The 13,640-nt window shown below is 31.5% G+C and overlaps 1 protein-coding gene across 4 annotated transcripts in view; it reads left to right on the top strand.

The window, feature by feature from the left end:
• The window catches only part of LOC122523543 (hemicentin-2-like), a 73,991-nt gene that overhangs the window by 54,942 nt on the left and 5,409 nt on the right, over positions 1-13,640 (top strand). For all 4 annotated transcript variants that reach the window (XM_043645363.1, XM_043645365.1, XM_043645362.1 and 1 more), the window contains one exon: positions 16-188. In XM_043645363.1, coding sequence (XP_043501298.1) covers positions 16-188 — 173 coding nt within the window. The remainder of the gene's footprint in view (positions 1-15; positions 189-13,640) is intronic.

The following is a 13,640-nucleotide window of genomic DNA, read 5'->3' as shown; positions in this document are numbered from 1 at the left end:
TTTTGATTATTTCAGAGAGTCATGCGAAACATCAACAAGAATCGAGCTCTAAGAATGTAGTCGAACCATTAAATGGTCTCGAAGGTAAAGGAGAAGATGTTCTCGAGGGACCAATCAGTGAGGTCGTTGCTCAAAGCGGAGGCAAAGCAACCTTACCTTGCAAAATCACCGATCCTGGAGCTGGAACGGTAAGGGATTTGTTATTCCATCGTTTTTCTCTCTCATTTCGTTTCTTTTTCTTATTTTTTTCTTTTTTTTCATACTTGTTTTTTTTCCCTTGCTTCTAAGTTTCTTCGAATTAAGGTTTTCTAGATCGTAGAAAAAACTTTCTTGATACTTTGTACTTCTTTTTATCGTCACTTTTATCAAATGATGTTTTCCTATTTTTATTTTCCTCAGCTATCTCAACGATTTTCCCTCTAAATTCGTTGAGATACATACCTTGCCAATCGTTATACTCATTTAAAATTATTATCAACGTAAAACAAAGAAAAATATTTAAAACGATTATCAAACATAACTTAACAGAAGAACCCTGAAACATCCGAGTTTCCGAATTTTATTTTTTTATCTCTCAAAATCCTTTGTTAGAGTGACCAAAAAAGAACAAAAAAAGAAATCAACGAGTTTTTTGGATAAGCCGGTAAAGTAAAGTTTCTAATTTTTATCAACCACTGCTACATACATAGATATATACATACCAGACAATATATTCCCATTTCTATTTCGTTCGTTAAACCTTGAAACTAGAAAAAACAAATAGAGAGTTTTTTGTATTCTTATAGTAACGGAAATAAATTGCAATGCGTTTGCTGGGCTCGGCGGCGGGTGAAGAGGGTGGAAGTGGGTTTCGGGTAGTATTTGGTAATACACGATATCGAAAGTTTCCTAATGTCTCGAAACAAAAAGCGTGACGTTAGCAGAGGACCGAAACAGTATACAGATATACAATAAATAGTACACTCTGATACACCACTTTTTCTATTGTCTAAAGCGTGTATTGTTTGCTTCCTAACGATCTCATCCTACCTCTCTCTATTTCTGTCCCTCTTTCTCCGTGGTTTCCAATTCTCTATTATCTAGCGTCTCGTCATTTCGTAGAAACAAAATTGGCCTAGTTTTGCGTCACCGCATGCACGTTACCACGCATCGTCTAACAAATTCACGAACCATCTATCAAATTTCTACTCGACATAAGACATATTTGATATTTTTTCCGATCCTCTTTTTATTACAATTTTCGACTCGTTAACACACAGTTTATATACGTTTTACGCATTGAATATGTTCTATTTGTAATCATTTAATTCTTTTTCACATCGATCCAATTTCGAACGAAACATAAATATCGTACAAATTCAAAATCAATTGTTCTGTAAAAATGTGTTTAAAAATGAATAATTGTTTCGTTGTAAGACAAGCAATTTAAACGCCCATCGTACAATCCGTTAAGTTCTATACATCTTCAGTTAACTATTACTTTATTCATCTTAATCCGTTCAATGTAAGAGATTAAACTCTTTACGGGTAAATGTCTACGCAACGGTTTACGACATCTTGAATCTTTAATTGGATTTAGGTTCACGTTATTCTCATACCATCACGATTCGTACTCCTATCCACCATCAACCCATTGAGAAGCAGTTGCATTTAGCTAGCTTCGAGCAACATTACGTAGCTAGATTTATCGCGGTAGCGCAGTGCGAAAAAGCGAACAGCGTTATTGCCGCCTCGATAACGAATGGCTCTCTCGCGAGTGGCTTCCGCTAATTTTCTTCATTCCCTATCGTACCCTCCATCCCCTTTAACTTTTAGATAAATTGCTTGCCACCACTCTTACCTTCTCCACTTGCCCTCTCTTCTTCCTCCTCCTCCTCCTTCTCCTCCTCCTCCTCCACCTTTTCCTACTCCTACTCCTACTTCTACTCCTCCTTCAGCTTCGCCACCACCTTCTTCTTCTTCTTCTCTTTCACCTCTTTTAACCCCTTTCTTCCTCTTCTTTTTTTACCCTTTCTTTTTTTCATTTTATCTCATTTTGTAACAGTCCCACTGTCGAGGATATTTCACATCGACGAATTACACCCGAACGTAATTCTTTTTCTTTCTACCTTTTTTTTCTCTTCCGTTTCTTCCATTTAAACCCTTTCCACGGGAATACTATATTGTAGAAAGTTTTACAAATACACGTACTCACATAAAATAACACCAACTAAAGAAATACCCTCTAACACATTCCCTTTTAGCGAGTCTACTACCTCTGCTACGACAGCAATTTTCAAATTACATTCGATATCATTCCCCCTCCCCTCCCCAACTCTATAGCACCACCACACCGCCACCACCATTACTACTACCATCATCAGTTGAGTATTGCTTCGTTATTTTTCTGTTTCCCGTTCTTTTCTTTCTTTTTTTTTCTTTTCTTTTTGTATACTCTGTGTCTGGATTTGACCCTTCAAGCTGAAACCACAGGGACGTTTTGAATATTTTTCTATGCTCAGGTGTTAAACTGATACTCTCTCTCTCTCTCTCTTTCTCTCTCTATTTTTTTCTTTATGTATCTGTGTGTACGTGCTATGCCTGTGTCTTTTTACACTGACTCGTTTTCTTTTTATTCACGAAAAAGGCGGAAAGAGATGAAAATCTAGGTTACGTACATACGCGTTCTCTTTTCTTTTCTTTCCTTTTTCTTCATCTCTCTCTCTCTCTCTCTCACTCTCTCTTTCTCTCTGTTTCTATTTCTCATTTTTTCCATCCCCTTTCTTTTTAACTCGACGAGACACAATTGGAGAAGTTGGAATAGTAGTAACCCTTTTGCTTCGATACATCGTTTTAACGAATTCCGAATAGTATGAAATCAAATTCAGTATCTTATGATTTTTTAATATAAGATAGATTATGATTTTAATCTAAATCTATCTAAATTGAATAAATCTGACAAGTATTATTACTCTGAAATTTTTCTTTTAAAGAACAAAAAAAATTCTCTTGAGAATGAATCCTTTGAAAGATTTTCATTCAATATATTTTTTCAAAAATTTATATTTAGAAAAGAATACATTTGTAGGAAGGAATCAAAGATAAAGTATGATCGTAGTAGGACAAACGATAGTCCGATATTTCGTCATTCGTATTTATGAAACGGATATTCGTTGATACATTTGTTGTAACGTTACGAGTATGCAACTCAGCAATTGATTTTTTTCTTTCTTCTTTTTTCGTATCCTAGTAATCGTTAAAAGTATCGAAAGCTTTAAGCTCTTTAAAAATATATCTGAGCTTTGCCTTTTTCCCTAGTTTTGCTTTTTATTTGTCCTTGCAAATGTTCGTAATCCATTAGCGTTCTATAACGTTATATAACATTCTAAATCGCGTAATTCAGTATATACACACATATTGTACGTACATGTTGTATTATATCCGAGTCATATTTATTCGATCCCTGTGAAATTATTTCTGATCAAATTTTTCCTCTCGAATGGGCAACATATGTAAAATAAAATTGTTATTTAATCTTAAGAGATAAAATATTATAGATTATATTTGTTTCTTTGTTTTTACGAAGCGTAAGATTTCAAGATCGTTTAAAATACAATTACCAATCTTACCAATCTTTATATCGAAATAATTCATTAAAAAAATGAAATTTTCCAGGTGGCAAAATTTTCTTATCTCGCATAAAATTATAAAGATTTAATTAAAAAATTAGTTAGTTGCTTATCTCTCTCTCTCTCTCTTTTTTGCACACATACATATTTAATTCTCAATCTTATAAATAGGAAATAACATCTGGAAATAATTCGAAACATATTTAACGATTAGGAACAAAAATGTAATTTTAGGGTGACAAATTTGTCTTATCTCGAATAAAATTAGAAAAATTTAATTGAATGATTTGTGAATTATTTCTCTCTTTCTCTCTCTCTCTATATATATATTTTTGTTCCGTCACCTCTTTCGAAATATGTATTACGTTGTTGTACGTACCGTCGCCTTCGTTTTCGAGAGACTCACGCGGAACCGATTTCGTCTCGCATCAAAAAGCGCACACACAGTTTCACACAGGGCATGAATAAAAGATGAATTCGTCCGTGTATCTCTCTTTTTCTTTCTCTCTCATTCTCTCTAACGCGCATCTAACCGAAGACGAAAAGCTACGAGGAGGGCGTTTCCTCTTTAGAAAGAAAAAGGAAAAGAAAAAAGGAAAAGAGAAAAAAGAAGAATGAAAGAGGAAAATCGAACGAAGAGGAAAGGGATATTCCGGTCAATGTTCTCAACTCGGCAACGCGACAACCACGACGAGAAAGTCGAAACTCTTTCAAGTCGCATTACCAACCCCTATCGCGTTTTCTAAACTCCCCCGTTTGTCCAACCATACGCGAAGAAACTTTCTTTATCCTAACACCGCAAATGTCCTCTTTACATCGACCACAATTCGATCGAATTTTAATGTTTTCCGAGATATATATAAACGATATACGATTTAAATTGACTTGGGTTTTATTGAACTTGTTCTTGGTATTACTATTTTCTATCTTTTGGTGATTCAAGTTTAGGATATTGCAAATATTATTTCTTTGATATTTTTCGTGTAATCGAAATAATCGATTTTCTAGAAAAAATGAGAAACAAAAAATAAAAAAATAATTATTGCATATATCAAGAGATCGTAAGCGTTAAGTTCTTAAATATATACTTCAAATTATAAAATATATATATTATTCTTTTTGTAACAATTCATTTTAAGTTAAAGTAACGTTGTGCAATAGTGATTTATATTCTAATTAATTTTAATAATTTATGATTATAGAGAATAAAAATTGAAAATATAGATTTAGAAAAACAAGAACAAAAATTTCTCGTATAAAAAAGTTTAATTAATATATATAAAAATATATATATTAAACGATGGTATAATAAAGTTTAATTAAATTAAGTAATTTATGATTATAGTTTTCTTTAACCAAAAAAAAAAGAAAAAATGTAATAAATATAAATATAGTAAATAATAAATATAAATAGAGATTTTTAAGAGAAAAAGACAGAAAAAAAAATTGTGTTTTTCGTATAAAAATTTTTGTCAAAAGGGTATTCCAAGAGATTCGAATAAACTCTATTCGATCGGATGGAACTTTTCGGAAGTAGTATCTCTTGTAAAATTTACAAAACGTTTTAAAGGAAATGTAAAAAGATTCGATTTAATTTGACAATGATTTCGTCCAATCGACCGAGACGACAAGTGAAGATTGAAAGTAGAAGAAGGAGAACTAAAGCCAGTTATGAGAATAATCGCTATCATTCAATGGAATATAATCATTTTTGTAGGATTATTGGAAAAGCTTCGACGATTTTCATCGATTTCACGCTACATACTTACTTATCAAAGTTCTCATAGAAACTTTGATACTCGAGCAGTTTAATAGGAAAGTTACTCTAAGTAATCGTCCTTCGAAAATGATCCATCGTCGATTAATAATATCCTTCGTTAAACAATTTTTCTCTAGTGCTTCTTGACGAAATTGTCTTTTTAATTTAAAAAAAAAAAAACAAAAAGAAAAAAAACATAAGTCTAGAATAGTATCTCGTTTGAAAGAAAACGTTTCAGTGTCACGTTAAACAAAAAATAAAAAATACAACAATCATATATCCTATTAAGTTTTTTGAAAAGTTCGTGTCACATTTCATTTTATTAAAAATATCTTATTCTACGTGTACTGTTATAATAAAACATAACATTTGACAAAATTTATTACCTGTACATTATATTATACATTATATTACATTATATATATATATATATATATATATATATATATATATATTTATTTATTTATTTTTATTTATTAAAGATAAAAAAAAATAAGAATAAAAAGAAGAAACCATCAACACGAACATTCCAAACATTTAAAGTATAAATACGAAATCTTATTTACTCGCGTGTACGATAATATTCGTCGAGCACATAATCTATAATCATAGTTCAAAAATAGAAAATAATAATAATAATAATAGTAAAAGTTTCGTGAGTTAGATCATTTTCATAAAAGAATGGATTTATCAAAGTTTTTATTAGCATTAGATATTCTTTGAAAATTTGATTTCTCTCACAATGCTTATGACAGCTATTTCTGGCTACCTATAAAAGGAAAACATCAAGTGGATATATCTGATGCAGAATTGGCAAAAGCAAGTAAGAACGAGTATATATATATATATATACTTTATAAGGTTGAAACGTCGTCGGCTTGGTTAACTATTCGACCTCGAAGCAGCACTAACAATCCTGATTGCAACCTCCCTCGGTCGTTACGATCGTCTTAAAGTTTTACGTTGACTCAACGTAAACTTTCAATTGTATACGATAAGTCGTTGTTGATACTAAATAATATTTCATAGTTTCTTCTTGTTTCTAACGTGTTAACACAACGAACAACAATTATTTTTCTTACAGAAATTTGTCATTTCGATATTTAAGTTACTCGACAAAAAATTTCAGCCGACTAACACTTTTTATTCGTCTTAAAAATCAATTTTTCTCAATCTAACGTATTATATAATAGTTATTATAGTTTACAGAAAAATGTTCTTGCCGATTAGAAGAAAAATGAGTACGTTCGATTAAAATATATTAACGAAATTGGAACGTACATTTTTCTCAAACAATCATTGTTGTCCCAAAACAATTTCTTGCAGATTAAAAAGCAACATTATGCATCGGATAAAAATGTCTTCATTAATCAGAATGAACATTTTTGGATAATTCAATGCTATTCACTTTAAAACGTCAACGTTCAATGAACTTGCAAATGTAATACAAAGGTATATCATTTGCCAGACACATTTAAAGTTTGCGAACTAAATATTTGTGAATCGCACTACGTGCAAAACGTTTACTTACCTTTCTTTTTCTATTCACGAAAGAACGTTATAGAAAAGGAAACATTCGCGTTTCCCTCTTCAAAATCACTTTTATCGATTCAGCTTTCAACGACATCTTTAAGATTCCAACGAAGCCATTTTACCTTTAGATCGTCCTGTCTATACTATTACTCTTTTCGCGAAAAACCTCTCTCGAGTTTGAATGCTCTGCAAACAGTTAATATGCTTCACAAAAATTTACAAAAAGTAATATTATGTAAACGTCGAGAATGTGTTCGTTGACCTGGTTTTTTCGAATTCAAGTATAATTCCATTACATTTTTCCTGGCGTATCTCTCTCTCTCTCTCTCTCTCTTTTATTTTTTTTTTCATCTTTTCTACTAATATGAACTTATCTACGTTTATTTCTTTTTTAAAATCTCAACTTTATTACTACTTCGTCGTCAGCAAAACTCTCAAAGAATCTTCTTCACGATCTTCGATCTTAATTTTTGCCAGAAAGATCACCTCGTATAATAAAAAAAAAAAAAAGAAAAAAAATAACTTAATTTTGAGAACGAGCTTTTTAAGAATGCCCAAATCATATGAAAATTACGTTCTTTAAAATTCATTATCTAAACCCTTTTAAAAAACGTATAATAAAAAGAGAAAAAAAAAGAAACCTTGAAGGTCCCATCAAATGACTCCCATATTAAAATAAGTGTTGGAAATATAAGTTTTTTTCTCTCATTTTCCTTATACGTTCTGAAAAAAAGAAAAAGGAAATAAAAAAAGATTCTATTTCATCGTTTCTCGATTACATAGATACCTTGAATTGAATAACTTGATGAAAGGAGAAATGCATCCTATGCTAGCGTTCTTTTTCGAGGAAGACGTTTCTCTTTTCTTTAGCTTTGTACGAGGCACACTGCGAGATCAGAGGTATACTACACATGCAAAGAGGTTAATTTCAAGCGCGTATCGAACCGATCCAAGCTTTCCTTTTTCACATTTTACTCTCATTCCAAGTACGATTTGAGAATACGAAAAAAGCAATCCCATTCGTTTCACGATTCTCGAGCCTCCACTTTTTTCCTCCAACTTTCTTCACCCATCCCCTCCCCACCCTTCCCACCTTCCCATTTTCTACTTTCTCACCCGCTCGTGCAATTGGTTTTTCTATTCCTATTTTTTTGTTTTTCTTTTTTTCTTTTTGCCTTTTATCTTTTCTCTTTTTATTCATTGCTTTCTTCCCTATTTTTTTTTTTCTTTTTCTTTTTCTTTTTATTTCTTTGATCGTACGTACCATTCGCTTATCCGTATTTATATTTGACGCATATCAAAGAACAACTTTCCTAGTCTCTTTGCTACATTGAAAATCAATGAGTTGGCAATATTTTGCATTTTCACTATGATACTACGCATCTCTAACGATTCCACGTTATACTACTACTCTATCGTTCAATATTTTCCCTATTCCCTTTTTCGTCCTATATTTTTTCCTTTATTTTATTATTTATTTCTTTTTTTCCTCCTCTCTTCTTTTTTTTTTTTTAATAACGTGAGCAACCCTTTCATGCAATTTGCAAATATGTTTGATAATAAAAATTCATCGAAGGGAAAAGAATTATTTTGAATAATTCTAAACGAAACTTTGATAGAATCGTTGAGAAACGTAATAAATTGAAGCAAATGATTGGGCAATGAAAAAACCATGAGTTAACTCATATAAATATAAAAAAAAATAACAAAATAATTTCATTTTCTTATTTTTTTTTCCCAACACTAAACCTACTACCTACAAATCGAATGACCCTTTTATAAAAACTTTCCAAAAGAATTTCTAACGAGTCCGTACCGTTATTCGGTGAATCTATAATTCTTATTTGCACAAATGGTATTATATTTTTCTTACACCTGAAATAGATCGGTACAATTGGTGATTAAATTATGATCGATATTAAAGATATTCTGTTTTATTTTAGCGTTCGTTGTTATTCGTAATAAAACTTTTATTACAAAGAAGAGAAAATACATGCATACACATCTTTAAAAGAGTTTGATTGTAATCAAGCAAGTATACACGTAGAAAGTTCTTCTCGGTTTTATCAGTTGCAAAGATAGCATTTTAAGTACGAAGAGATAAGTTACAATTCATACTGATGAAAGAGAAAGAAAAGAGAGAGAGGAGAGAGTGAGAGAAGAGAGAGTGAAAGACAAGTATAGTCTTACAGCAAGTAACGTAATGCTTTGAGTTTCCTTCGATCCTTTGATGAAGATCGTTCGTTCTCTCTGAGCTAACTTATAACGGATGTTATATGCATACACATTTAATGTACATGCAATATATATATACGTGTGTGTGGTGTGTGTGTGTGTGTGTGTGTATGTGTGAATATAAAGGTATGTGCAGATACGCGTAAAAGCGAGCCGCTTAAACTTCAACTTCGATTCGTTGAGAAGATGATAAAGGAGAAAGAGAGAGAGCGAGAGAGAGCGAGAGAGAGAGAGCGCGAGAGAGAGAGCGAGCGAGAGAGAGCGAGAGAGAGAGCGCGAGAGAGCGAGAGAGAATACTAGTAGTTCTTTGAATAGAACTTTCCTCGTTATATGGTAACACTTTTCAAAGCATATTTCTGATAACCGAATGTGAGCTTCAGTATACTATTTTGCGAATGATCGAGCCAACTATCTTTTAAAGATTCTCGTTACGTGATAACGGTTGGCTGTTGTGTTGAGTGAGGTTGTAAGATTTATATTGCATCGTTTCGCTTCATCGTTTCGTATAAATCTCTCGAACATTTTAAATCTTACGTTTTCATACAAAACGTTCAAGATCATTTTTAGATGATTATCACTATTAAAGGAAAAAAAAATAGATAGAAAAAAAGTTACAATGTGGTGATAGATATTTTATATTTTTTGTTACTCTCGTGTAAAAATATATATATATTATACGGACTGTTTATTTTGAAAATGGTGTAAGTCCATTTTTTGTTGTTTCGAGAAAATTAAAGGTTTGCATATTAGTTAATTTAAAAAGATTCAATAATATCAAGTTCGACAATGATTCTATTATTTTATCGATATGTAATTTGATTATATACATTACTTTTAAGCTAATTTAACTAAAATAATGTATATTTACAGGCTGCAAATGGACTTACACCACTTTCAAAATAAACGGTCCATATATGTATTTGTTATAATAAGATTATATTACATTTATATCGAAGATAATATAGATTTTTTATATTTTAATATATAATGTATATATATTATCTCTTTTTTATATAAATTATAATTTTTCAAAAATCCCTGATGTATTTATTAATTTCTCCAGGGGTAACCTTCAATACACTAAACGATTTTTATACTAACCTCCTTTCTACAGATTGAAAATATATAGGAAAGGTTTATTATGGGTTTCCCTTTCTTCCTTATCCACTTTTCAAGTGTCATAGTTTATCTTAGAAATAAACAAACCATAATCCAATCCTGTTCAACATTCTAGAATTCGAAAAAATAGAATCAGATAAAGAAATAAGGATAAGGAATTATTTTTACTCTTATTTTATATAATAATTCTGATATGATTGATTATGCGAAACATGTTTAAAATTTTGCTAGGCCAAGTTTTCGGTACTGTTCATCGTCTTTTGGTAATTTCTATTTAAGAAAGAGAAAAGGAGGGGGTAATGGAGGGGAACTGAAGGGGGAACTGAAGATCCAAGGAAATGTAGTTGGAAGGATGTAGTTAACTATACCAAGGTGATCTTTAATTAAGCTACTCGTCTGTAGTATATATAGCGAGTAACGTAAGTACTTGTACACTTCCACTTGATCAACGTTCACCCATGAATCATGGGTACTCTACCTATCTAAGAATATACATATGTATGTATATAAATTTATACATGCATACTCTCATGCTGAGCTTTGCGATTTATCGTATTGCATCTATGTCAATTTAACGAGCTTTCCAAGAAACATTAGACTGTCGATAATTGATCGATAATTTTCTCATAACTTATTGAATTAAACTTAAGGGGATTGATAAATGTGTATCGATAAATTTTTACCTACTAATAATTTTCTTTTTCTCGATAATCTAATATCGATAGTTTGCTTTATAAGAGTATTTATAGGTATATTGTAATTTTATATAGTCAATTTTTTCTTAATTATTTTTTTATATTTTTATACGATGATTGTTTGAATTGATATGAAACTAAGTGGCAAGTGTTGGTAAACTTTCTGATAACTTATTGGATAAAATTTAAGTGTTGATCAATTTCTATCTATCCCTGATTTCTTTTTTCTCTATAATCTAACATTGATATATTACTTTATCCAAATATTTATAATTCTATATTCTGTATTATAGCATTGTAATCTATAAAAATTTTTGATTAATCCACCGGAAATCGCCCACGTCGAATAACCTTCTTATTTAATATGTATATTATAAGTAACGTGCGATATAAATTATTAGATAATGTTATATTTTAGAAACCTTAAAGAGTATTAATAAATTGTTTCAGATTTTTAAAATAACAATAACATTAAAAAAAACCTATCTCCGTGATGTTAAATAATAAAATCCACCTTACTAATTAATTATTATTTTATGTTGTTTTACGATTACCATTGGAATTTATGTGAAACCGAAGAGCAAATGTTGATTCTTATTCATTTTACTCGCCTTCCCTCTCTCTCTCTCTCTCTCTCGTTTTCTTCTTATCGCTTAAGGGACTATCTCTATCTCTTTCTCACTGATATTCACTATGTCCTCTTCTAGAAGACACGATGAGGCTCACGTAACTTCGTGCTGATTGAGGTAAACTCGAGTAGCTGATAACTTCTCTCAGTTGTAGAACTCGCTGGTGGCAAATACACTTATACAGTCAAAACCTACACACACGTTCTAGGTCATACTCGTATAGGCTTCCACCATATTGAACTTCCCGTTACGACAATCCTTAGGTAGGATAAGGTGCTCTTAGCCTGGAACGGAGATACTACCGAATTTGGGATTACAGGAAACATCCTCGGATTACACGGTAGCAATGGTCCTACTCTCTGAAATGTCATATCGTTCGGGAATTGCTTTCCTAGGGAATTTATTGCTTAGAAATGTCCTAATTACGTTCTGGTCACTGATCAAAACAGTTATTAGATTATATTGTATGTTCTATTTTAAAAAAAGAGTAAAGTATTTCTTTTAATAACACATATATCAGAATCGTGATATTGATTTTAAGAGATTTCGTGTAAAATGTTTCCATTAAAGGAACAAATTATTAAAACATAAAATTACTTTCATTTGTTTATCAATATTAATCTTTAGTCTTCTTTGATACAGTTAAACTGGTACCCCCGTTCTTTTTCCTTCTAATTTCTAACAGAGTTAGCGAATCACTTTGTATACCAGACGATAACGAGATATTTGTAACGAGAATATAGTATATAGCTCCTCGTTAGATGTCTCCAAAGTTATTTGAGCGTGAAGCGCAAAGCTCGTGTCCTAATTTTAACGTAACCTATCTTAAAATTAGTTAATTAATGTCCTAATTCCCCACTTTATTCAAGGATTGTTGAAAAAAAAATCTTATAAAAATTTTCCATTCGTTGTAGATCAATGCGAATTAAATTCGTTTTGTATTTTCTAGTTGAGAAATAGTATCACCACACCAATAAAATTAATCACAATGGGTAAAAAAAAAGGGAAATTTTGTTTGATTCAAGTAAGCTCTCTTTGAAAAAAATAAGAGAGACAAAGGAAGAAACGTATAAGTATAAAAGCGTTTTGATTTAATCATTCACAATATTTCTTCATATCTCCTTTACATTTGTTCTTTTTTCCAAAACGTTAGATCATTTCCGATATTTGAAGAAAAAAGAAAAAAAGAAAAAGAAAAGATATTTGTGAAATATACTTATGGGTACAACTGTGTACACAAATAGATGAAACCTAGATAAAGAAAAGATGGGGATAGATCATTGTTAACATATTGAACTATTAGGCCAGTCAACGCGGGCCTAACTTCCAGATTCTCTGGCAAACGCGTGCATCTTTGTCCTAAGGGTAAGTTGACGACGCTGAATCGAATGGTGCTAATTTTATTTAAATTTGATCCCGAGGTTTTGAGAAAAAGGGTAAAAAAGGGTAAAAAATGGCCTTATCTTAGAATCTAGGCATTTAATCGAAAAAAGTTTCAAACAAAAGTTGTAGAGAATTGAAAAATACTAAAAAAATGTTCTATGAGTTATCTTCGTATTTTCAAAAATAAGCGCATAAAATTGGATTGAAGATGGGAACAAAATTTTAAGAGTGGGAGAAAGCAAGCTTATCCCTCCGTCGCGTTTTACACGCGAGCGAGCTAGTATGCGTGCGAGCGTCCGTGTGCACTAATACACAAACGAAGGATCTTCGGCAATCTTCGGGACTCTCGGTCTTGAATGAAAGTGCGAGTGAGAGAACAAACCAATACTTCTCTCTTTTTATTTATCATGCGATAACGAGTTATTGTCCTTGGCCATCGATTGTTGCGTTCTGATATTTCTCTTTTATATTTTTTCTTTCGGTAGCAAGAATTTTACGTCTTGGCCATCGAGCGTCGAGCGTTTTGTATACGAGTGCGAGTGAGAAAGAAAACCGATGTTTCTCTCTTTCTATTTTTTCATTCGGTAGACAGAATTTTACGTCTTGGCCATCGTGTGTCGAGCGTTTTGTATATCTATATATATCGGCGTATAAGCGCGGCTTTTTAAATCGAATCTTG

Source organism: Polistes fuscatus, unplaced genomic scaffold (assembly GCF_010416935.1).
Source record: "Polistes fuscatus isolate 324 unplaced genomic scaffold, CU_Pfus_HIC Scaffold6, whole genome shotgun sequence".
In the NCBI taxonomy this organism is placed as follows: domain Eukaryota; kingdom Metazoa; phylum Arthropoda; class Insecta; order Hymenoptera; family Vespidae; genus Polistes; species Polistes fuscatus.
This window is presented reverse-complemented; position numbering and strand designations above follow the sequence as displayed.